Source organism: Rattus norvegicus, chromosome 15 (assembly GCF_036323735.1).
Source record: "Rattus norvegicus strain BN/NHsdMcwi chromosome 15, GRCr8, whole genome shotgun sequence".
Taxonomy (NCBI): domain Eukaryota; kingdom Metazoa; phylum Chordata; class Mammalia; order Rodentia; family Muridae; genus Rattus; species Rattus norvegicus.
In genome coordinates, this window is record NC_086033.1 from 13,795,696 (window position 1) to 13,822,675 (window position 26,980).

A 26,980-nucleotide genomic window follows, 5' to 3' on the forward strand; every position below is an offset into this window, starting at 1 on the left:
TTCAGGAACCTTTCTTTCTGCATGCGAGCAGCAATCTTTCTTTTCTTTTCTTCTCTCTCTCTCTCCCAGCCCCCAGCACACTCCCTTACATCCTCCCTCAACTCTGCCTCCTCAGTCCAGACTGCATAATCTCAGTTCATAGGTCCACGTCACGTGGCCTGATCTTGCATCATGGTGCGCCTGCGCGGCTCTCACAATGGACGTGGCTAGTTTCAGGTGTGTGAGGAAGTCAGGTGCTAGTCATGAGACTTAGCTGCAGTCCCGGGCGCCATCTTGGGACCGCTGCCACAGCCGCTCCCCACATCTGGATAGTGAGTCCTCCGGACTTGACCTGAATACTTCAAGTGACAGGACTGACTGTGACCTGAGATCGAGCCAAGCTGTGTTTTAAGCATATCATGTTGTAGCAGAGAGACCATGAGTACAGAAGTCGAAGGAAGCTGGCTTCACACCTGTCTCTGCTACCAGAAGTTAATGATCTCAGCAACTCACATCTATACACCTTTGAGGGTTTTATTTTGTTATAAATGCATAAGAACAATTTTTATAGTATAAAATATTTGGAATAGTAAGCTTTGTCATTTATTAATGAAAAAATTTACTTCTTAAAATGGAAACTTCCAAAGTAAAGTCTCCATGCTATTTTGGTATGATGAAACCAGTGCTTTACTTAAGAGATGAGGTGTACCTTGATATATTTAGGGGTAAGGTTTTGTTTTAAAGTACTTCAGCAAAAGACATGGGCCATTATTCTCTTAAAACTTCATTCCTTCAAGGGCAGGGAGAAATGATATAAGAAATAAAAGGAAGAAAATGACTCAAGCCTGTGAAAGAAAACAAACCAATGAAAATCCCAATTCGTAATCCCATTCAGCTTGTATGTCTGAATAAGGAAGATTGAGGGGTGATTTTACTGCTTTTCCAAAAAAAAAAAAAAAAAAGTTGCAGAACACTGAAAACTGCCAGCATTTTGGAGACATAAGCAGTACAACTCAATGGCAGTGGGAAGAAAGGTGTTTGACACCAAGAATCCAGCTACTGGGCTGGAAAGAAGCCTCAGCAGCTAAGAGCACATGCTGCTTTTCTAGAGGGCCCAAATTCTGTTCCCATAATCGATGGTGGATGGGTCACTCTAGTTCTAGGGGACATAGCACCGCTGGCTTCTGTGATCATGTGCAGGTGCTACTGCCACACAGACATATAATGAAAGATATGAATATATATAATAAAGATATAAATATTTTAAAGAATCCTGATATGAATAGCTTACATGTGCACTGTGGTCAACACGCACAGAAGCCTCATCTCAGGTCTATGATGTAGTTGCTACCTTGATTTTACAGGTGAGAACTCAAAAGTACAGGACTCAGGCTATAGTTCATTTCTTCAAAGATCCCATCAGAATATCAAACATTGGGTTTACAGACCTTGAGGATATTTAAATACTATATTAAGGAGCTGGGCATTGTGGGACTTGCCTGTTGCTCAAGCATTTGAGATGCAGAGGCAGGTGGATCTTTGAACTTGAGGGTAACCTGGTTTTCAGAGTGAGTTTCAGGCCAGCTTAAAACAAAACAAACCAAACAGAACAGAACAAAATAAAACACTACATTAATAGAAAACGTGTTTTTGCTATACTTAATTAATTAGCATAGAGCATTCAAATCTATCTAGTAGATTCTATGAAAATTATAATTATGGAGATGTATAATATAAAAGTAAAAAACTGAGGAGATGTGATAAGCTGACAGAAATCTATGGGAGGAAGTAGGTGTAGGTAGAGAACTCCTCTATCAGTAGTGACTTAGAAGAAACATGGAAACTGAATGAACTGAGTTGCAGGTTACAAGGGAAGAATGCACTCCATTTCCAGTATGTTTTGATGAGGTTTGCCCGCATTCAGAGTTCCGTAATTGCTCTATTTAAAATTCAGCTAAAGATGCTCAAGATAGCATTTAGAGTTTATTGAAAGGTTAATTTTACACCTTCAGAAGAACATGCTTTCCATTGTACTCAAACAGGGTTAAATGTGGAAATGATCCCATCATTTCCCAGATCTGTAGACAGAGATTAGTTTTACTGGTTATGTCTTCCCCATGACCAGGCTTCCATTGTAATACCCTTCATAAAAAGGACGTTGTCATTCAAGCAATAGACTTGTTCTCTACTGGAACTGCCGTAAGAGGACATCTTCTTTCCAGGAATGCTCTTCTCCTGTTGTTGATATCATAATCTGTGTTCACTGCCTACTTAATAGTTCATTATAAGAGATGAATCCTAATTAGAGGAACATGCCAGATAAGGAAATATTCTTTGAGTTTGAAAGTGATGGGGATGACACATGCTCTTTCTACTTCATCACTACTCAGTGGAAACACCCAGACACATCATGTTGAGCTATACCATGTATTATCATGTACCAGAGCTTATGATTTAAGTATAACATGATTGAGAAGAAATCTATCATAGCTGTAATCTATTGCCATAAATATGCTATGTTCTGAATCACATACAGATAAGTGTAACATAGCAATAAATGTTTCTAGCTCAGACATTCAAGAATTGCATTACCTTTATGGCCTTGCTCAAGCTTGTGAGAATCAGATGGTTTTCAGTGCTCTGTCCTGGTGTGGTTGGGATGACTGAAGTGCTTTGGCCTCTCTTCCATCATCCTCGCCTGCTCAGACTAAACAGAGTCTGTTCCCAGAGTGAAGGAAGATGTATAGTTATAACTAGAGTGACTTTTAAAGGTATAGTCAGGAATGTGTGTGTGTGTGTGTGTGTGTGTGTGTGTGTGTGTGTGGTGTGTGTGTGTGTGTGTGTGTGTGTGTGTGTTTATGTCAAGACAAAATCAATCTAACCTCACAAATGCTTCTCATTCATACCTCTGCCTGCATCAGGTTGACTAATATCTCATTGATCGAAACAAATCACAAATCAGAGTGCTAGGGTTGCCTGAATGGCTAGTAGTGGGGACACAGGAAAGATAAAGAACTTGGAAATATGAATTTAACCCATGTACCGTAGCTATCATTCTTCTGAAAGATTACTTGTGAATATTATTAACCAGAAGTATTGTAAAGCAATTTTAAATTCAGACTGTAGAATTAGCAGACATAGACTTGAGATCAACTCCATCACAATTACTTGTGTGGCCTTCGGTCTCAGTTCCTTATGCATAAAATGGAGGATGTAGCACTACTGTCCTCAGGCTGTCGGGAGGATCCAGTGAGAGAATTATAAAAATAAGAAATAATCCTTACTTAGCATTTACTGCTTACTTGGCTTTTAAGTGCTTCGTGTATTTTAATTCACTTAGTCTTCGCAACTTGGTATGGTAGATACTGTTATTGCTCTTAGTTTTCAAATAAAGAAAAATGTCAAGGGGCCTACAGAATTGTCCGTTGTTAAACTAGTGAGAGACTAAGATTTGTAAACTGGAACTTCTAGTTCAAGTCTGGCTTTTGAACATTATATAACTCTTAGCATAATGTTAAGATGAAGCTAACTATTAGTATTCTAGAGTTGTTTTAAATTTGTTTCACTTGAGAGAAACCAGTGGTCTAGAGTAGCAAGGGATTTCCTGTCAATCTTACTGCTATCATGTGGAGCTTTAGTAATCAAACACTCATTTTTACCCAGAAGTATTTATGGTCTCATCACTTGAAAAAAATCCAGGTTATCATCTGAAAAATTATAGACCTAGTAAGCCTTTGTGTATGTACATGAGGAAAATAAACTGTAAAACATTGGCAGCTTTCTACAAAGTTGGACAAGTGACTGCCATTGATGAAGACCACCCACCAGGCTGTCTGACGTACAAGATAATCAGTGGGGACATCCAGACTGTACAAAGGTTTTGGATTCACCCTTTCTCTGGAGTGATTGAACTCACCACTCAGCCAGACTATGAGTCAGTGAGGCAATATAACCTCACAGTGGAAGCTGTGGATTGTGACAGAGATCATCCACGCACTGCACTGGCCACAGTGAGTAAAGAGACACAAGTTTTGTGTCCATGTGACTGACTAATAGATCACTTTCTAATTTATCACATTGGGGCAATCATGTTACAATAGTGGCAGGGAATAGAGAAATGTGTGAATTTCTTCAACTTCTCAAGTGTGTTCCATAACATTTGTATCAATTTAGCTTTGGAAGTCTGAATGGTGAGGGCTAACATACTTTAATAAGGCATGTTAAATTCTTTTATCTTCCTTCTAGACCACCACTCAACAGAGGTAGTGGAAAGGAGAGATTAATAGACAAAGGAGGATATGGACCTATTTAGAAATAGTTACTTGGGACAATTCCAATCTTTGTTGTCAGGATATTAGTAGTTCAGTTCACACAAATCAGAAGCAGTTGCTTGATCCACTTGGAAATACCATTTATGAATCAGTAACAGCAATTCAATCCAGAAGAAACTGCAAGGCTCTATCAATAGACGTGAACCTCCAGTCTGTAGAAGTGGCAAGAAGCCAGAGGGAACACCACCAGTTTTTGCTGCATTTCTCTCTACAAAGTCAGTGGAGAAGGAAAGACATATCAATACCACAGAGCTGTCAGTGAAGACCAGCATCAGCAAAGCCTACAGAAGATCAGCAAAGGGTAGCAAGGTGAACCCAGAGTTAATATATGCACCCAGAGTTAATATAATGTTCACAGACTTAGCATTGCATTGAAGTAGAAGGCAGTCTGGTTTAGTGTATGTCTCTGTGTATTATTTTAATAGCAAAGCCAGAGGACTGACAGTTCAAAGACATCAAGAATATATGATGTTGTATTTATTATGAGGTATATGTTATTAATGAAACTAAGGTTTGTTGTTGCACAGAAACCTTCTGGAGTCAGGACTTCTTGAGCTGCAAGACCACTGTACTCCCTCCACTTATATGTGGTTACTGGGTTTTGTCTTCTGTGTTTTTTGAGTTAGTGTTACTGTGAGGAAAGCAGATAGGTCTTATGATCTATCTGCATCAATGATTAGAATGATTTTTCACAGAGCTGAGCTTACAACCATGAATCTAGAATTATGAGACTTGGCATGTTTTGGATGATACTCATGAGAGTGATTTTTGTTTGTTTTTTTTTTTTTTTTTGTTCTTTTTTTCGGAGCTGGGGACCGAACCCAGGGCTTTGCGCTTCCTAGGTAAGCGCTCTACCACTGAGCTAAATCCCCAGCCCCATGAGAGTGATTTTTAATGTAAGTTACTTTGGTCAGTTTTCTTATAGACACATAACTTCTCCAAATAGTGTTGTTGCATGATGTTTGATTACACTTTGAATCCCAAGATTATGTTGTTTACTGGAGAAACCTGTTTCCACCTGTGGTGTGGCTCAGTCTTAGCACCTTTATTCTTTCTGGTTGGAGTACAGACACTCCCTTAGTACACACCTTTAATCTCAAACAATGAAGGTAAAGTTGATTTACAGAGGGAAGGTCCCATGTTTGAAAATGATGTCTAATTGAATGGCAGACAAAGTGATGAATCAGAGAAAGATTTGACAGAATAGGACATGCCCAACTCTTATGAGAAGAGATAAAGGGAAGTAACTTAAGAGAGAGCATCTCAGAAGGGGAAGGTTTAGACACTATATATTGATGTTACTCAGCTCAGAGACAGGTTGAGGTCTGGGTACACATTCTCGGTCGTGTGCCCCAAATCCTCTCTTGAATCCTTCAGGCAATCTATACTCTATTTCTCACCTATCTCTTGCTAGCATCCTGGTTGTGCCCCATTGCCTGTACTTAGTTTGATGAAACAGGCTGCTTTCTAGAATCCCATCTTTGTTTGTGGAACTGAAATGTGTCAGAATGACTCCTGAAAAAGATCAACTCCCCACTACTCTGGCGTAGGCTGTAACATCATTCTCAGGGTCCGCAGTGCTTGAATGATGTGGAACTGCCTACCTTTTGGTCCTTAGCTTCTGTTTTTAGTACAGTTCTACCACTCCATTTTCTTTCTGTCTCTCCAATACATCAAGACTAATGCTTATCCTTCAGGGCTCACATTATCAACATAATAACATAGATGGCTGCTAGTGGGTAAATGGTCCAAGAAGGAAGGAGAGATTATTCAACAGACAGCAGCACAGACATGGGGTGTGAGATACACTGTGAGAAAAGTAGAAAACCAGGAAGACTGGCAGCATAGACTCACATCAATAGAAAAGAAAGGTCATAAACTTGAGAGGGAATGAGGCCTGGGAAGAGTTAGAGGGGTAGAGGGAAGGGTAGAAATTATCCAAATATAGTACATACACACACACACACACACACACACACACACACACACACACACACACACACACATTCTCAAAAAGCTAAAAGCAATTAAATAAAGATTAAATAAAAATAAAAACATGTCTTAGGATTCTGAGATGGCTCGGTAGGTTATGCCATCTGTCATGAAACCTGAGGGTCTGCTTTAGTCCTCTGGACCCACATGGTGAAAGAAGAAAGCCAACTCTTGATAATTGACCTCTGACATCACACATACTGCTGTGTGTATATAAGCATGCACACACACAAACATATGCACACAAAATAAAGTAGCCAGGTGGTGGTAGCATATACCTTTAATCCTAGAATTTGTGAGGAAGAGGCAGGTAGATTTCTGTGAACAGGACAGCCTGGTCTATAGAGTGAGTTCCCCAACAGCCAAGGCTATGTAGAGAAACCATATCTTAAAAAACAAGCAAGCAAGCAAGCAAACAAACAAATTAACTAAATATAATTTAAAAAATCTCACATTGTAAATACTACATCTGGTTGTATTCAGTCTACAGAGAAGTAACATTAAGAAATTCACAATTTCCTCCAGAACTAAACTATCTTATTGAAACATTCCATAAAACATCTAGAAAAAGGTAAGTCTTGCAGATGTACATGCACCAGGGATTCTTCTGCTAATGTTATTGGGAAAATTATTAGTCATTGGAGAGGTGGAAAAGACAACCTTTCCAAGCTGACATTTTTCAAACCCTTGATCTTTTGATCTTTTCCTATGTAAATTGCAGCTTCCTGACTTATGATATTTAATTACAAAAATGTTGATAATATTCCTAATTAAGGTCAGACATACATTGTGCTTGGGGAAACAGTACAGAAGAGGTCCTTAGTTAATTAGAGGAAGCTCCTTCTCGGTGTGTTTGCTATTGAATATGGGCGATTCAAAGAGTCCCAGGGAACCTTATCTTCAGCGACAGCATTCTTCAGTTGCTTTTGCTATGATTTGCATAACTGTACTTTCTACAGAGTTCATCTAATGAGCCCAAAATTCTTCCTAAAGGGGACATAGAATGTCACAGCTGACCCAAGAATAATCAACCGCCGACTAGTGATTGACAGCTAGAATCCATATTTCCAAGTTCATGTCTGCAAACTCAGAAAGTTTTAGACTTTTTACTTATTAATTCTGGATGATCTGCCCATCCAGATGCTCATTTCTGATTTTGTGTATAAATAGTCTCATGGTGTGGATGTGATGTTTCTTTCCCCTTCATCACTGACAGGTCACTGTTGACATTGAAGATGAGAATGATGAAGCACCTGTCTGCACACCCTATCTATATACAGCAATCATCTCTGACAATGTTATTGCTGGGACAAACGTCAATGGCCTCAGACTAAACTGTCACGACAGAGATTCACAAGATTTTGAAATGCGCTTTGAAATGGCTTCTGGTAGATACTTTAATTATTTCTTTTAATCACAAACATATGTCAAGTTGACATTAGCTATACAATGTCAGGCATGATATGTAACCCTAGAAGTGGCTGTTTATAAAAGTTACACTATCTCATAGCTAGTATTTTGTTTCCCCACAACACCCTTTCATGTCTACACAAACAACTCAATTACTCGTATGACTTCAAAGTGACTCAGAACCTGGGAAAATGCTTTACATTTTAATACAAGAATCTACATTATTTTTATACATGGAGTCAGTTAAAAAATCGATGAAATCTTCCCATCTGATGATGTTATTTCAAGTTCACAAGGCTATATGATTTTGATTCTATTATTGCTGGATCTATACAGATTCACATAAATGTTATAGTCACCAACTTGTCTTCTATAGGAGATCTTTCTTCATTTGAGACCAACCATGTTTTAGACACCAAGAAATTGTTACATAGAGCTATTTATGACAGATGTGGAACATATTCATGGCACTCACTATTCATTTAATTCTGAGTACCATCAACACATAAAATCACAAGTAAGAGAAAGTCTACTACACCGGAAAACAGTGTCCTTGAGGTTCTCTTGACCATGACAATAAGACCTTTTCATGTGGCTCAGACTGCCGCTGCTCATCTGAAAAAGGGAGAGTGTGGATATCAGAAAACACACTACTAATACACTATGTGGACTAGTTTTATATTTACACCTATCATTGGGTGATAAGCTCTATGAAGAAAGGAGAAATGCTCATCTTGTTTGAATAGTGTCTGTCTACTAGGCTCTGGAGAGGATTTCAGTTCTTAAGGACATAATTTGTACTGTGGACTGATGAGATCATTAGAAATTAGGCTAGACTACATTGAGACAATCAATAAAAGAAGAAGGAAAAAAATCAGAATAATCAGATAGTAGCATTAAGATTTGCTGGTTACATGTCAGGGGTTAGAATCACAATGTTAACATTCAAAGACATTTTTGGATTTTTTTTCCATTATTTTGCAACAGTATCTTTTGTAGCCCAGGTTGGCCTTGAACTCTCTTCATGTAGCCAAGGATAACCTTGATCCCCTTGCTTCTCCCTCCCAAGTGCTGAGATTTCATTTCTATCCTACATGCCTACTTAAAAACCCTTCCCTGTTGTATGTATTGCTTATTTTATTTCAACTTCATTATAAACTATTTGTAGATATAAAAATTTATAATGTAACACAAATTTTAATTTATGCACACATTCTGGGTTTTGACATCATTTTAACGTAACTTGAGACAATTTGATGTATTAAAAATAATTGTAACTTTTCCATTATTCCTTTTAAAGGAAATGAAAATCTTCATTTCCAATTAGACCCAACTCGAGGGTCAAATACTCCAAAATTAATTGTGAAGAATCCTTTCAACTTTGATTCTGGAGCTGAACTGCAGCAGCGATATCATCTTGTGGTACACGTAATCGATGACAACCTGCAATATGGCAAAGCTATCAAGCCCAGGACAGGAACTGCTGTTATAGATATTTATGTGATGAAAACCAGCACACCACCTTCTCCAACCAGTTCTGAAGTAAAGAGTTACAGAATTTGATTAGAGTCTCTATGTTGTAAATATTTTACTGCAGAGTCAGATTTTGCCTAGAAAGGCTAATGTGTGCACAGGAATAGTGGAAATTATATGCACATATGTAGAGGGCCCCTTAACGGCTGGCTGAATAGTCTGAAGGTCTTGCTCAATCCAAGGGAGCACTATTCAGTGGATTACAGCCATGAAAAAACTCTGCAAATGGATGCTTTGAAAGGATTTGCTGTCATAACAATGGGGACCCATGAAATGCCAGGCATCATACCACATGTCTTATACTCATCATTTTATCTAATCTTCAGTCTAACTCTACATTTAGCATACCAATTAGTATCTTATTTCTAAAGCAGATATGGGAAGCCTCTCCTAAATTACACAATGGCTTATCAGCCACCTGGAATGAATGCTCCTATTTGATTGACTTTAAGGTGTATTGCATTGTTTTGTGGCCTTTAGGATACAGCATTAAAAAGTCTTTTTCCTTGAGTATTTGATTTTCAAAAATGTACTTTTGTCTCAAGTTATACAAAAGGGAGCAGTTAACAGGGACACACAAGTCTAAAAAGACCTCATGTATCATCTCACTCAGTCTCTTAATTTTGTAGGTCAAAGGACTGAGGTGAAAAGGAGAGACATGACTTGCTTTGGAGCACAGTGTTCACTCTGTGAAAATCTATTCTTCACATTTTTAATTTGGTGTCTCTTTTATGTCATCATGATTCTCATTGTTATCTGGGTACTTACACATATGTAGGAGTTCATATCCCCTTGTCTGTGTCAAGATGGTGGCTCTGTACTGATGCTTCACTGTGTAAACAGATGTACTTTGAAAAAAGGGACTAATGCTCTCTTTGCTCCTAAATACTTTTCCAGCAAAGAAAAGGCCTGACCGTTGTGTATACAGCCATCAACACATACAAAAGCAGTGACTGGTATGTTCCTTTCGTCTTCACTCTGATGGCTGTTTTCTTTGTTGGATTGGTTTCCTGGATGTGTTTTCTCCTCTGGAGATATGGAAGCATTAAAAGCAAGTCTCAGAGAGTGGCCAAGGAAGGCTCCAAGCCAAAACCCAAGTATGTGGATTTTCTTTTTCTTTTTAAGTTTTTGGAATAAAGAATTAAAATGGATCTAAGCGTGCTAATCTTAACTGTCTGTGATTCTGCCTAATCATGCTTTAGAGAGAAAAAAATACTAAGGGTACAAAACACAGCGGTCTCTTTTACTAGAGCTCCCAAACCCACTGTAACCTGAAAGGCTAGAGGCTTTCTTCAGTAAACAGCAATGCTCCCAATGTTCCTGGTAGACAGTCTTACAGCAAACTCCCTGATCCCTGGGTTCTTACAATCTTTTCACCCACTCTTCCACAATCATCACTGAGCATTAGATGCAGGAGCTTTATTGTGGATGTATCCATTGACAACGGGGTTCACAACTCTGCATTTTGATTGGCTGTGGTGTTCTGTAATGGTCTCTGTCTGTGGCAAACATAAGTTTCCTGAACGAGGGCTGAGGACTAGGCTCATCTGTAGGGACAAGTTAGGAATTGTGCTGGCTTAGTGAAGTACGGGTTCATAAGCTGAACTAGGACATGCTAGCCTAGATGGGGGCTGGAACAGGAGTTCATGAGGCCTCAGCCCCATGTGAAGAACTATAGACAACTCAGGAACACCAAGAGCAGGAGACATAGTCTTCTCTTGGAGGAGCATGCCAATTGTCTATCTAATACCAAATGGTAAGCCTTGAAAACACATGCATACATACAAGAATCATTTTACATACTGAGCAGGTTGTATATAATATAAACACACACGAACACACGCACATATATGTAACATGATTAATGAAAGAAGAGGGTATGAATTTGAAAGAGATCAAGGAGGTATATATTGGAGGGTTTGGATGGAGGAAAAGAAAAGAAAAAATTATGTAATTGTAATTTCTAAAAAAAAAAAAAATGTAAAAACCAGCAACAGAGGTTAGCTTGACGGCATTTAGGAGGCAGAGGCAATAACTACATAGCAAATATGAGACTAGCATCACACACACACACACACACACACACACACACACACACAAACACACGCAAGCACACATACTAAACAAGGAAATACGTAGATATAGACATGGCTTAGAAGTTAGGAGCACTTACTGCTCTTGCAGAGGCCTGGAGTTTAGTAGTTTAGTTCTTAGGACCAACTCTGGGAGGCTGAAAACCCCTGGAAATCCACTTCCAAAGGATCTGACTTGTAGGCTCCATAGGAACTATCCACAAAATAAAAATAAAATAATAAATCTTAAAAAAATATAGCCCAACACAGTCTGGAGAGATGGTTCAGTGGTTAAGTGCACTGACTACTCTTCCAGCGGTCCTGAATTCAAATCCTATAAACCACATGGTGGCTCACAACCATTTGTCATAAGATCTGATGCTCTCTTCTCGTGTGCATGAAGACAGCCACAGTGTGCTTATATATAATAAATAAATCTTAAAAAAAATCCCAACCTACCAAACAACAAAAGAACAACAAAAATTAAAATAAACCAAAATAAAATAAACCAAACCAAACCAAGCCCTGCTTGAACTGAAGATCAGCTCTACATGACTAGGCAGTAGAATGTGCTGTCTGTGAGAATTCCTTTAAAACAAATAAATCTGTGAGCAGAGAAGCATGTCATATAATTTTGAGCCTCAGTGGGTTCATGGACAGATGTTTGACAATAAGTAGTAGTTAACTTAGAAACGGGTAGGTAATACAGGACAGTTCCTCTCCACACAATTGATTGTTTTAGTTCATTGAGGTTAAAGAAACAGACAGAGAGCACATCTGCCTTTATCACCATTTGTCAATACAATGCTTCAGAATGCCATAGCTTCAAAAGTAGACTTGGAGCCTGGCCTAGGGGCAAAGGACTCTAATTCCGAAGTCCATGGGAGGTTGACGCAGGAGGATTGCAGATTAAAATCCAGCGTGAGTTAGACCACTTATCAGAATAAAAAGTAAAACAAAGAAAGGGAATAGAAAGCAGGCACAGGCTGTGGATTCAATCTTTATAACACAGGCACGAGCGCACAGACACAATCACATAGCACTGTACTGCGTGCAGGGAACACAAATGTTAGATCTGTGTTTTCATTACTGATACAGACTTCTTTTTAATGATGCAGTAAAGCAGATGGAAACAGCTAAAGAAAATCACAATATTACTCCTTGAAAAAAAAACTACGATGTGATAACAGTCATATGTTAACTGATGAAATTATTTTCAACATATATTGTCATAATTTAACTGATGTTTTCTCAAATTTTCTTTTTATACAGTGGAATGAAATATGTTGTAGGTAAGATATAGTTTGCTAATTATGCTTGGATTATATATTTTAAAATTCTATGCACTTATTTTAACAAAATATTTTGTTGATTTTTTTTGAGAATTTCTCGAAATGTATTTTGACCACAGCCACTCCCATTCCACCTTGTAATTTTCCTGAATTCACCTTCCTAACTGTTCACTACTTCACAACTTCATGTCCTCTGAGAATTGCTGCACTACCAGACACCACCCTCTTGTAAAAGGAAAAAATAGCTGATACCCCTTTGCCAGAAGCCATCAACTGTCAGTGGCTTTTCAGTGAGCGGTGTGGCCTATGAGCTTTTCCTTCCTCCATGCTCGAATACTGAGGGGTTTGTTCTTATACAGGTCTTGTGCAGGTATCACAGCTGCCGTGAGCTCATACAATGGTCCTGTCATGTTTAGTAGACACCGCTTTGCCCAGGTCCTCCATGACCTCTAGAATATGTACATATAATATTATATATTTATACAAATATTCTTTTATATGTATGTATAACATACATATATACATTCATACATACATACACACATAGATACACACACATGTATATGAACCTCACCTAATAGTTTTCATAGACCTTTTTTGAACATCTTTAGTCTTATTTAAAAAATATGAAGTATATCACAAATTTGCATATTATCCTTACAGGGTAGTCATGCTGATCAATCTCTTCAGTTTCCGTGTATGTATTGCTGAAGTGACCACACCTATATTATAATTTTTCTTTTGTGGAAGGTCACAAGGCTACTGGAAGGACTCAGGTTGTCCCTTCTGGTCATGTGGGCACCAACCTCAGGTTGTCATGCTTGTCAACAAACACCTCAACCCTGAGTCATCTTGCAAGCCCACCTTGTGTCATTTAAAAATGTCGGGCACTGCATACTTACTTATTAGTTTACTCATTTAATGTATTCTTTTAAACAGGAAATAGAAGCGAAAAAGAAAAAAATGTTATCACAGAAACCAGAAACAAAAAACTAGAAGTGTTAACCGTAAGTGTATTTTTGTCTTTTTTCCCCTTGCATATTGGAGTTTTCCCTTGTAAACATATGGTAAGATCTATTCAAACATCGTAGGAAGGAAATAAAATAATTTCAGTTCACCATTTTCTGCTGAATTAGTATGCGTTACAAAGCTGGGATTTCAGATTAAATTTTAGGAACTTGGTGAGGTCAAAAACTTACCCAAAATATCTGTGCATATAGAAAAAAAAAGGAATGAGTAGACAAATATAACCTTAGCGTTAGGTTACACTACTGAGAATTTAAGACTATATTTGAAAGGACGTTACACATGTAACAGACCTGGGTAAATTCCTCAACCTTAGTGTCTTTAGCAGATGGTAAATGTTCCTTCAGGGAAAGCAGAAGCATCCAAACTGTCCAAAGCATAACCACTGAGTAATCCACAGAAGTATACCAGGGAGGGCTGGGTCTTGGATCCACAATGCAGCATAGAACGAGAAAGGGCAAGTTTAGTTTTCATCTTCCACCTTCCTCCAGTTGCTTCCCATGCACTCTGGACATTCCTGCCATAGTTCTGGCTGCCCATGGCCTTGCTCCACAGGCTGGCTCCCTCTCAATGCCCCTGCCCCCAGGCCTCCTACAAGGAGGCCAGTGCTGCCCAATCATCTGATTGTTTGAGTTGTGTTCTGGTGTTTCAATAGCAGAACACTACAGACTGGGTGGCCTAACAGTAGACATCTACCGGGCAGTGTCCTGGAGATGCCCATAGTTCTGCTGAGGCTGCTTGGTCTTCAGGACAGTGTTATCTGTGTCATTATTTGCTCTCAAAATACTGGTCCAAATATAGTGGCATTCTGACATCCTAGAAAGTCAGGAAGCCACATACAGTGTGACCTACAGTGACTCTCATAAAGATTCCCATTAAGAGAGGAATCTGAGTTAACAGAAGTTGCAGCAGGCAGAAAAATTGTGGTGGATATAGTTGAAAGGCGGTAAGACTGATGGGAAGTTTTAGTCCCTAAGCTGCTAACCTTCTACAGATTAGAAAGATTACTCGCAAGTAGTCATGTTCTAGTCTTATTTCTGTTGATGAAATAAAATATCCTGACCCAAAAATCAACTTATGAGAGAAAGAGATCATCTTACACTCGGGGCTGTAGTCCATTGCTGCTGTGGCAGGAGCTTGACACAACTAGTCACATCAGAGCCATGTTCAGCTGCAACGAGTGGGGGACTTAGGATTCAAGCTAGTTTTTGCCACTCTGAACAGTTTTGAGCCCCAAACCACTTTCAGGCTGGGTCTTCCCACTCAATGAACATAATTAAGACACCCCTCTCAGAAGTCCCACAGCCCAACCTGATCTAGATAACCCCCTGCTGAATATCGTTCTGGGTGATTCTGGGTTAATTCAAGTTGACAAAGAGAACTAACCACCAAAATCATTTGCTTAAAGTATTAAATTCATGACAAAAGTAATTTTATCAAGTTGGCATTACTACTAATGTGAACTTCCTTCCTTCCTTATTTCTTTCCTTTTCTTTCTTTCTTCCTTTCTTTTTCTTTCTTTTTTGTGGTAGAAAAAACTTTTTAAATAAAACAATTTAAATTTATGTTTTAAAAAAATATTTATTTATTAATTATTTTTTATAAGTATACTGTTGCTGTCTTCAGACACACCAGAAGAGGGCATCGGATTTCCATTACAGATGGTTGTGAGCCACCATGTGGTTGCTGGGATTTGAACTCAGGGCCTCTGGAAGAGCAGTCAGTGCTCTTAACCGCTGAGCCATCTCTCCAGCCCCCTAAATTTATGATTTAACGAGAATAATTTTTGTCCAAGTGAAAAATGTACTAAGGACAAACAGAAGACTGGTGTATATATAGTGTACAGCATTTGCTCAAAACACTACTTAAATCGTAAGAGATATCAAAGCAAAGGTCCAATTACTGAAGTAATTAAAGAAGTTTTACATAGGTAAAAATAATTATCTGAGAAATCAAGAACATATTTAATCACATCACACACAAACACCCGTGTTAGGTCACTTTCCTACAGAATTTCAAAGCATAAGGATGAACTTTTCTACCTAATAAAAAACAACTGGCCTGATTACTCAGAACATCTTTGAGATGTTATCCTTTAATTGAACAGAGTGATAGTTCTTGTTTATGTGTATGGGCTCTCTGGTTACTACCTTGGGCGAGTGATGTTTGTTTTTTCTGTAATCCTCTGATATGTTTGATAGAGAAACTAAAAATCCCATTCCAATATGGCCATGTTTTCATTAGGTTTGTTTCCTTACTTATCACTTATAAGCATCATGGACTGATTCTAATTAAAAAGAAAACACACACCTTAACGAGTTCTTAATGAGTGTAAGATTAAAAACAAACTGGTTTTAGGTTTGTGTGATTAGTACCTATAAAGGATTGAAGATGGACTTTCTATATGTATATATAACCTGTCTGTTCTCTTTAGTTTTAACTTCTAAAATCCCAGTCCTAAAACTAAATTTAGCTAAACCAGGGGTTACATCTGATTCAGAAGACAAAGATTATGAAGAAGGTGAAAAGAAGAGAAAAGGTGGAAGAAACTTTCAGGCTGCTCACAGGAGGAACATGCTAAAAGGCCAACATGAGAAAAAGGCTTCTCGCCATCTGGTTATCCCTTGTGTTTATCACCTAAAGAAATGTTCAAAGTCCTTAGTTATCAGGGAAATGCAAATCAAAACAATTCTGAGATTCCACCTTGCAGCACTCAGAATGGCTAGGATCAAAACTTCAGGTGACAATAAGTGGTGGTGAGGATGTGGAGAATGAGGAACACTCCTCCATTGAAAACTGGTACAACCACTCTGGAAATCAATTTGGAGGTAATAGATCTACCTAAAGGCTCAGCAATACCACTCTTGGGAATATACCTAAAGATGCCCCACCATGACACAGGGGTATGTGTTTTACTATGTTCATAGTGGCCTTTTTTTGTGATAGCCAAAAGCTGAAACAACCCAGATGTCCCTCGACAGAAAAATGAATACAGAAAATGTGGTTCATTTACACAATGAAATACAGCTCAGCTATTAAGAACAATGGCATTCTGAGTTTTGCAGGCAAATGGATGGAACTAGAAAATATCATCCTCAGTGAGGTAACTCAGACCCAAAAGGACATGCATGGTATGTTCTCACTAATAACTGAATATTAGCCAAAAAAACAAGAAACAACAACAACAACACAAGTACAGAATACCCAAGATACAGTCCACAGAACTCAAAAAGGTCAACAAGCTGAAGGGCCCAAGTGAGGACACCTCAGTCTCACTTGGGAGGGAGAAGAAAGTAACTATTAGTGGAGAGGGAAGAGAGAGACCTGGGAGGTAAAGGGGACAGGGAGTGGGGAGAGGGAAACATGGGTGGAGGAAAAGGACTGAAGTCCTGAGGGCCAGCAGAAAGAATAGAAACAGGCTACCTCAGGAGGAAGGAGGTTGGGAGGACCTTCCAGAATGTACCAGAAACCTGGGAGGTAAGAGACTTTCAGGACTCAAAAGGCAGGGGCCAGGGGGTCTAGATGAAATGCTCTACAGTGGGGAGAGGAAATTTGTTGAGCCCACCTCCAGCAGAAAGACAGGGAATCAAGTGAGGGGTAGGGTTGCTATCCTACACCCAAAGCTCTGACCCATAATTCTTCTTGTCTGAAAGAAATGCAGGGATGGAAATGGAGAAGGTCCAGCAACAGGCCCTGAGTGGGTTCCAGCTCAAGGGGAGGCCCCGAGACCTGACAGCATTACTGAGGCTATGGGGCATTCACAAAAAGGGACCTATCATGACTGCTCTCCAAAAGACCCAACAAGCCACTGAAAGATTCAGATGCAGATATTTGCACCCAATCAATGAACGGAAGCTGCTGATCCCTGTGACTGAAGTAGGGAAAAGCTGGAGGAAGCTGATGAGGAGGGTGATCCTGTAGAAAGACCAGCAGTCTCAATTACGCTGGATCCCTGAGATCTCTCAGACACTGGCTCACCAACCAGGCAGCATACACCAGCTGAGATGAGGCCTCCAACACATATACAGCAGAGGACTACCAGTCTGGGTTCAGCCAGAGAAAATGCACCTTACTCTCAAGAGACTGGAGGACCCTAGGGAGTTTAGAGGTCTGAGGGGTGGTGGAGTGGGGACATCCTAGTGGAGACAGAGTATCTGGGGAGGAGGCATGGGATGTGGATCAGTCAGAGGGTGAACTAGAAGGAGGATAAAATCTGGAGTTTAAAAATAAATAAATGAAAAAGAAAAGAAAACAAACAAACAAACAAACAAACAAACAAAAAACACAAAACAACCACCCCTGTCCATCCCCCAAGAAGAGAAAGAAGCCGCAGATCAGACTTGCAAGCAAGAGGGACAAGTGGAAACTGCGCAGCAAAATAAAGATGGAGGAAAGAAACCGGAAGTTAAGGAAGTGGAGAAGCGAGAAACATCAATGAATTCTAGACTTCAAAAGATACATGCTGAATTAAAAACTCACTCAAAATTGATAATCTAGATGTGAGCAGATGCATTGAGGTACTGCATGGACTTGCTTCACTTCAGGTAATAATGCAGCAAGTTCTGAAACACAGAGAGACGATCGCAACCCTGAGGAAAATACGGTGGTTCAAAGTCAAGTTATCTCGGAGAAGTCTACGATGTTATATAACAAGTTTAAGACTATGTTTTTGGTTGGGGAAGGAGATTCGGTCATCACCCAAGTGCTGAACAAAGACAGTATGAGGAAGCAAATCAAAACCACAGATCAAGGAAGAGAGGGCCAAACAAAAAGCTAGAAAAGGAACAAACAGGTACAAAGAGCCTATCGGATGATCCGATGCCCAAGAGTAAATCATCCACAACACAATGGTGATAGTACCCAAGAAAGCAAAGACAGTCATGAGGCAGGCAGTAAGACGAAGCTACCAGAAAAGAGAGAGAGGCTGACGTTTCTCTGAAACAGTCTACCCTAGATAACTAGGCTGGCCGACTTCAGACGTAAAGAGTAGGTGAGAAGTCTGTCGTGAGGGGCTTAGGCTACTGAATGGTTTAAAGTTTTATAAGCATAGGTTTTGATGTTTAAATAGTTGGGGGAAAGAAAAATCCTTTACATTTGTGTAAAAGTCAATTATTGCTAGTTTTCCATGTGCAGTATTAACAGCACTGCCACCTAGTTTAAGAGTAAGGGAAATCTACGTAGAAAGGTTAACATGCTTTATAGACATGACTGTGGTGTGTTTTTGGTTAGTGTGTCTGTTAATGTGTAATTGATAGTAGGCAGTTACATTTTAAAACTGCTCCTGGTATAAATCTTTCCTCTTTTCCCAAATACTATGGGTTTTGTGCATAGTTTTTTTTTTTAAACAAATATTGGATTTACCAGACTCCAGACTGCCTTTTCACTGTTTGTGGGTGTTTTTAGAAGTTGAACATTTTTACCCTTCTATCTGAGGTTATAACCTCACTCCATTGTGCTACATTAGCTTGTCTCTTTGTAATAATGTGTCGACTGTGTCACAACTAGATGTCCACCAGGTTGTTATAGAAGGTACAAATCTGTTTACTTTTTGAAAGTAATTCTTCTTTCCTTCTTAAGGAAACCACTGTGTATGAGACTGTATTCGATGGGGAAGCCATTGATCCAGGTATGACGCTTCCGTATCTTTTGAATTATGTTCATTTTGTGGATTTAGATACTAAAAAGCACTAACGGATTAATTATTCACTGTGCTTTTCAAAAATAACCACGCTGGAGAAAGCTACTTTAGGGCTGAACAGGCACCCTGAGTTACTAAAAGGGATCAGATGAGAAGAATCAGTTGAATTCTCAGTGGCATTTAATGCTTGGGAGACATTACTCTTCCTCGGTCTCATCAAATTATGGGCACGTAGAGTTAAGGCCAAGGATTTAGAATTCCATGAATCAAAAAGAGCTGGACATCTACCTTATTATATATGAAAAATGCATTTTTTTATTTTTAAAAAATTATTTACATTTCAAATGTTATTCCATTTCCCAGCTTCCCATCTGTAAACCCCCTATCCCATCCCCCAACCCCCTTCTTCTATGAAGGTGTTCCCCACCAATCCTCCCCCTACCCCTTCTTGCCTCTCCACCCTGACATTCCCCTACACTGGGGGATCAAGCCTTGGTATGACCAAGGGCTTCTTCAATTGGTGCCCAACAAGGCCATCCTCTGCTACATATGCAGATGCAGCCATGGCTCTGTCCATGTATATAATGTATATACTGTGGATGGTGGTTTAGTTCCTGGGAGCTCTGGTTGGTTGGTATTGTTGATCTTTTGGGGTTGCAAACTCCTTCATCTCTTTTAATCCTTTCTCTAATTCCTCCAACGGGGACCCCACTCTCACTTCAATCGTTGGCTGCTAACATTCACCTCTGTATTTGTCATGCTCTGGCAGAGCCTCTCAGGAGACAGCTAGCTATATTGGGTTCCTGTTAGCATGCACTTCTTGGCATCAGCAATATTGTCTGGGTTTGGTGGGTGTATCTGGATCTCCAAGTGGGGCAGTCTTTGGATGGTCTTTCCTTCAGTCTGTGCTCCATACTTTGTCTCTGTATTTCCTCCTGTGAATATTTTTGTTCTCCCATCTAAGAAGGACTGAAGCATTCACACTTTGGTCGTCCTTCTTCTTGAACTTCAGGTGGTCTGTGGATTGTATCTTGGGTAATCCAAGCCCCTTTGGGCTAATATTCACTTATCAATGATTGCACATGTGTGTGTGTGTGTGTGTGTGTGTGTGTGTGTGTGTGTGTGAGATTGGGTTACCTCACTTAGGATGATATTTTCTAGTTCCATCCATTTGCCTATGAATTTCATGAAATCATTGTTTTTAATAGCTGAGTAGTACTCAATTGTGTAGATGTACCACATTTTCTGTATCTATTCCTCTGTTGAAGGACATCTGGGTTTTTTTTCAAGCTTGTGGCTATTATAAATAAGGCTGCTATGAACATAGTGGAGCATGTGTCCTTGTTATATGTTGGAGCATCATTTGGGTATATGCCCAGGAGTGATATAGCTGGATGAAATATGCATCTTTTAAATATGGATAATGAGTTTAATTAAACTTCACTTATGGGTAAATAAAACATTTTTATTGGGGTTGGGGATTTAGCTCAGTGGTAGAGCACTTGCCTAGCAAGCGCAAGGCCCTGGGTTCGATCCCCAGCTCCGAAAAAAAGAAAAGGAAAAAAAATTTTTATTTCTCATTATATATTTCTGGGTACCAAACAGCCCCCAAAGATTACTAACTTAGAATAATAACCATCTTATTATAACTTATTCTTCAGTGTGCCAGCAATGTGATTAACTGTTGCTTGGGCCATTTTTTACCTTCATGAGGACCAGTGGAGACCCGCCAGTACTATTCTTTTGGCAACTGTCTGATGTGGTGGGTCCAAAGTGGCCATACAGTTTGACATCATGAGACATTTGTAGGTGGGGTGTAGTTGGGTCCTCTGGCTTCTTCATGCAGTTTCTCTGTCAGGATTAGCTGGGCATTTGTTCAGGGAACAAGTAGTCCTTTGAGGCCCAGGCTTGGAAATCACAAGGCATCATTTCTGCTGAACTTTTGGCTAAGTCACCAGTGTCTACCCAGGTTCTAAGCAAGTTGTATTTCAAACCTCTTTAAGGGTCACACTCTAGCTCTCTTTTTCAGTTTTCCTTTCTAAAGGGCTGGCTGGCTCATAGATTCACAATTCTTAATGTATCATTTATCTGTCAATGAATCTTAGCGTTGCAAAGAAGACCTTACCTTTATTTTATAGAACACTCTGCAAGCTTTACTTTTTATGCTTTCCATTCCTAAGGGAAGAAAGGACACTTGGGAATGACTAGAGATTTAGGAGAAGCCAAAGATCTGCAATTAGAAGGCTGAGGCTTGAAAGTTGATGTAATTGGCACCTTTCCATGTGATCTTGCAGCCAGCATTTAGCAAGCATTTCAGGGTCTCCCTTTCCACAGCGGAAAAGTGGATATGATGCAGGCTTTGCTGCTGTGTGCAGGTACCTGTGCATTTTAAACATGATTACAGTAAATATGAGAATCACTTTGTCAAAATATTATGCAACACGAGGCATTAGTTGCAACAGACTCACTGGTACGGCGCAACCTTGTGATATTGCTCTGGAACTGAGCTCCTGCCAATTCTAGATGCCTTGGCATGAAATTAGTGATTTTTTTTTCATTGCTGGCTTCCAGCTTTCCCCTAAAGAACGTCACACTTTAAAATATTTTATCAAACTGAAAACTTATCACTCATCCTAACCTGTTGTATGTTAAGCAGGCTCTCAGGAACTTCAAGTTTCGCTAATTCATTAAAAGTGTATGAGGAAAACTACAGAATGCTCACAGATGCCAAAGGTCGCTTGCCGTTCTCATTCTTCACAGCAGTGATGTTGCATTTTCTTTCCAGGTTCTTGGGATTGAAACGCTGTTATCCTTTCTGTTTAATCAGTTTTGAGTCAGAGGCTTTCAGAATGGGTCACAATCACGTGGCTCTTTTTCCTTTTGAAGACAGAGATGAAAAGAGTTGATGTGACTCTTTGGGACGGAGTCTGAGTCTTAAGTAGTGAGGTGCAGGTAGGTGAGGAGGCAGAGAGATCTTTGGGTATAGTAGCAGCAGACGAGTGCTGCGTTCCTATAAGCAGGCAGTGATTTTGCCGGACGTCCTGGTGAGAGAACAGAAGAGCAGCAGTGACTCCCGGCCCTCTGCTGCTCTTCTCTTCCGGTGCCCTTGTCCTGGCTGTTTTGCATGGCTTGGGATGGAACCTGGGCTCCATCTTGCATGCCCTAGGCAAGTGCTTCATCACTGGGCTGTATAACCCCAGCTCATTATCCTTATGATTGGAGGTATTTAAAGTTTATTTCATGCCATTTCTTGGCTTCCTCTAAAATTTGAACTATATATGTATTTAATCAACACTTTAACACCATTACCAGACTTGTAAGTACTTTATAAACATTGATTTAATTTTTATTATGCTAGATACACACAATACAAAATTATGGCTTTTTGCCAAAAACTATTTTAACCAGTATGTGTTTCCCCAGTTGTTCTCAACCTTACTTTCAAGATAAGGTCTCCCAGTGACCCTGAGCCTCACTGACTTGCCTAGAATAGGATCCAGTGAGCTCCAGGAAACTCCCTGTCTCTCCACCCCACCGCTTCGCATTGGAGTTAAGATGTACCTCCATGTCTAGGTTATTATGGCTTTCAATTAAGGAAAGTGCAGACATTTCACGGATGTAATGCACTTTGACCTCATTTACCTCCCCCTTCTTCTCTTCAGCGTCTACCCTCTCCCAACATGTTTTCTTCTCAACTTTATGTGCTCTTAAAAAACGAACCTGCTGAATGCACTTGGTGCTGCCTCTGTGGGTCTAAGACATCTACTGGAGCCTGGGTAGCTTCTTGGAAAGAAATAACTCAAAGGTGTCCCGAATCTTCCCCTGCCAGTTTTCCTGAGAAAACTGACTGCCCCAATGCTAGTATCCAAGGTCCTCCCGTGTATAGACTGAGGTTTTGACTGGCTTGATCTTGCCCAGGCATTGTGCATGCAGTCAAAACAATTTGGCTTGTTTTGAACCTGTTAGATAGACAGCTTAGCTATAATTTTCAAGTCCCAGCGTGGATGATTGGATAATGGTGTAGCTTGTTTTGGTGGTACAGATTTGTGTATCTCTCTCTCTCTCTCTCTCTCTCTCTCTCTCTCTCTCTCTCTCTCTGTGTGTGTGTGTGCGTGCGTGCGTGCGTGCGTGTGTGTGTGTGTGTGTGTGTGTGTGTGTGTGTGTGTGTGTAAATGTATAGAAAGGGGTTTTCAGTGAAGAATGGTGTTAGCATCCACATTAGAAGAAGAATCATCCTTCAGTGAATGGGTTTTGAGGACTGACAAAACATAGTACAGCTTTACAAAATGCTGGTACTAATCTGCATGTGTTATTTCTTATTGCCATTTACTAAGTGTTGGGTAGGACCTAGAATGTGAGGCATAAATTCTGTTTGTTTGTGGATTCAAATAAAGAGATGATGACATAGCCTCATTCCTACTTTTAGCTGTTAGTGTTAGAGCTCTGTACTCACTCACAGGTGGTACAAGTAGGTTAACATCTCTGTGCCTCAGTTTCCTCTTTCTAATATGTAAGCCTCTCTCCAGCATAGTGGATGTTTTTGGCATGAAGACACAGCACCCAGTTCTCTAAATACATCTACTACTGATCAGCACCACAGGAATCATTTTTACTATTGTTGTTAACTTTTTATCTAGCCTCATAATAAACAGCCATAGCTTGTTTGATATCCTACTTTTTACGTCTTATTCCCAGTTCTTCCTCCAATATTTCATTATTGTCTAGGAAGGTTGACTGGTAAATCCTCAGACCAATGAGGGTACTTTTGAGGGTAGGAGGCAGGGGAAGATTCGGTACACTTTTGAGTTATTTTTTTTAAACTCTAAAAAATAATTATAGGATCACAAAAATTGTCAAAAACTAGTACAGAATTGCTGCACATCGGTTACTAAGATTCTCTAAGGTAGTTGATTCTCAAGCTTCCTAATGCTGTGACCCTTTAATACAGTTCCTCATGTTGTGGTGACCCCAACCACAAAGTTATTTTGTTGCTACTTCATAACTGTAATTTTCTACTTTTACAAATTATAATATAAATACATGACACGCATATCTGATATTTGACACCCACAGGGGACCTGGCCCACAAATTGAGAACCGTTGTCCTGTAGGGACTATCTTTTATAAGAACAATACATTATACAAAGAAACTAACATAGGAACAATACAACCAAGTAGACCAGAGACTTCAGACGCCATCGATTTTTGCATGTCCTAAAAATAAATCTCTTTATGGATAATTGATCATCTGGGGAGATTTATGTAACTGTTGAAAGTGTCAATTAACAGTACTGTTCTTTCCGCCAAAGGAGTCACTAAAAGGCCCATGTTTTTAAATGCATGTGAAAATCACTAGCGGCCTCTGTTTCTTTTTCTCTTAGTAAAAAAGCAAGACTTGAAAAGCCAATCCAGACACTCTCTGAACTACACAGCAAATGTTCACTTAGCGCAAGTTTCTCATAATTCCCTTTCTCTATGGTTTCCGTTTCCACAGTCTCTGGGAATGTGTATGTGTACAACAGTCGAACAGGTGCAAGAAAGTGGAAGACACTGGAGCACCAGGAAGCGTCCTTTGGGAGCATAAACTTCCTCTCAGAAGCCAGTCCCTCAGAGGAGTCAATATCCTTGAAAATTCCCCGCAATTTCTCTGAGTGATAGCATTTTTGTAGGTGTTACTGGCATAGCTACCTAAATTTAAGCTGTAGACATGAGCTCAGCTGCTGTGTGGATGTTTATAGCTTTCTAGAATCAGCTAGTTCTGGTAGAGGGCAGCAAGAGATGTCACCTTTAAGGCTTTGGCTATGTTTTGCTGAACACTAGAAACTAAGTCTGTACATCCTGTGTCCTCCTTGGCTCAGCAGGGTATAGCTCCTTTAGAGCATCACTGTTTTCCTCACTGATGTAGTCCAGCTCATGCTTGGCACAGCGTACCCACCTGCTCGGTAAATAAAAGCATTTGAGTATATGAATGGGTCCCTTGCCTCTGATTCAGGTCACGTTTTCCACTGTGACACAGAACAGAAATGGGAATCATCTTCAGGAAAGGTAATTTGTTTTGTTTTATTTCATTTCTTGTAGTCATAAAAAATGTAGGATCTTACAGAAGTACAATTGATCTTGCTTTTAATTTTCCTTTTATAGGTCTCTGGAGGATGGCCACCTGAAGACTTTAGTTATTAATGACTGGATAAGGAGATGTCAGGGTCAAGCTTTTCGAAGGCTGTGCACATAGACAGTGTCTAAGATTCATTTGGGCTTTTTCATGATCTGATCTGGGAGCCAGGAGACACGAGGGCAGGAGGCCATAAGCACTGCTGAGAAGCTGTACCAGCACTCGTTCCACACTGAAATGGGCTTGGGATATGTGTACTGTTAATTAATAACAATCAGAGTAAGATATACCATGAGCAATAGTAAAGTGATATTTGAACCTGAAGACATCATGGACTTGAATGACCTCAAATGCCTGAGTATTCATCTCTGTTTCCTCAAGTTCAAGATTTGGGAGACCTGATCTCCCAACAGCAAATACCTGAAATAAAGCAGGGTTAATTTTTATTCGGTCTGCTTGAGGGATTGATCCTCAAGAGGCATTATAACACAGAGGCTATGGTTATAGTATGACAAGTCCTTTTGCTTCTCTGAAGTTCAATTTTTCTTTTAGAAGATGTACACTTTAAATCACAGCTCTATCTATCTATCTATCTATCTATCTATCTATCTATCTATCTATCATCTATCATCTATCTATCTATCTATCTATCTATCTATCTATCTATCTATCTATCTATCTATCTTCCTTCTTATCTGTCTGTCTATCTATCTATCTATCTATCTATCTATCTTCTTATCTATCTGTCTGTCTATCTATCTATCATCTATCTATCTATCTATCATCTATCTATCTATCTATCTATCATCTATCTATCTATCTTCTTATCTGTCTATCTATCTATCTATCATCTATCTATCTATCTATCTATCTATCTATCTATCTATCATCTATCTATCTATCTATCTATCTATCTCTCTATCTATCTATCTATCATCTATCTATCTATCTATCTATCTATCATCTATCAATCTATCTATCTATCTATCTATCTATCTATCTATCTATCTATCTCTCTATCTATCTTCCTTCTTATCTGTCTGTCTATCTATCTATCTATCTATCTATCTATCTATCTATCTATCTTCTTATCTATCTGTCTGTCTATCTATCTATCATCTATCTATCTATCTATCTATCATCTATCTATCTATCTATCTATCATCTATCTATCTATCTTCTTATCTGTCTATCTATCTATCTATCATCTATCTATCTATCTATCTATCTATCTCTCTATCTATCTTCCTTCTTATCTATCTGTCTGTCTATCTATCTATCTATCTATCTATCTATCTATCATCTATCTATCTATCTATCTATTTTCTTATCTATCTATCTATCTATCTATCATCTATCTATCTATCTATCTATCTATCTATCTATCATCTATCTATCTATCTCTCTATCTATCTATCTATCTATCTATCTTCCTATCTATCTATCTATCTATCTATCATCTATCTATCTATCTATCTATCTATCTATCATCTATCTATCTATCTTCTTATCTATCTGTCTATCTATCTATCTATCATCTATCTATCTATCTATCTATCTATCTATCATCTATCTATCTATCTATCTATCTATCT

General features: G+C 39.2%; 1 protein-coding gene across 2 annotated transcripts in view; it reads left to right on the top strand.

The window, feature by feature from the left end:
• Cdhr18 (cadherin related family member 18) overlaps nt 1–25,238 on the top strand; it is a 90,444-nt gene extending 65,206 nt beyond the window's left edge. Inside the window, exons 12-19 of one of the 2 annotated variants that reach the window (XM_063274070.1) lie at nt 3,757–3,989; nt 7,519–7,690; nt 9,013–9,254; nt 10,143–10,342; nt 12,590–12,609; nt 13,549–13,616; nt 19,213–19,261; nt 24,768–25,238. In XM_063274070.1, the coding sequence (XP_063130140.1) occupies nt 3,757–3,989; nt 7,519–7,690; nt 9,013–9,254; nt 10,143–10,342; nt 12,590–12,609; nt 13,549–13,616; nt 19,213–19,261; nt 24,768–24,928 (1,145 nt within the window). In that variant the 3' untranslated portion in view covers nt 24,929–25,238. Of the gene's footprint in view, nt 1–3,756; nt 3,990–7,518; nt 7,691–9,012; nt 9,255–10,142; nt 10,343–12,589; nt 12,610–13,548; nt 13,617–14,190; nt 14,260–19,212; nt 19,262–24,767 lie in introns of those variants that run through there. The other variant, NM_001308479.1, reaches the window with a different exon arrangement.
• Nucleotides 25,239–26,980: the final 1,742 nt, after the last annotated feature.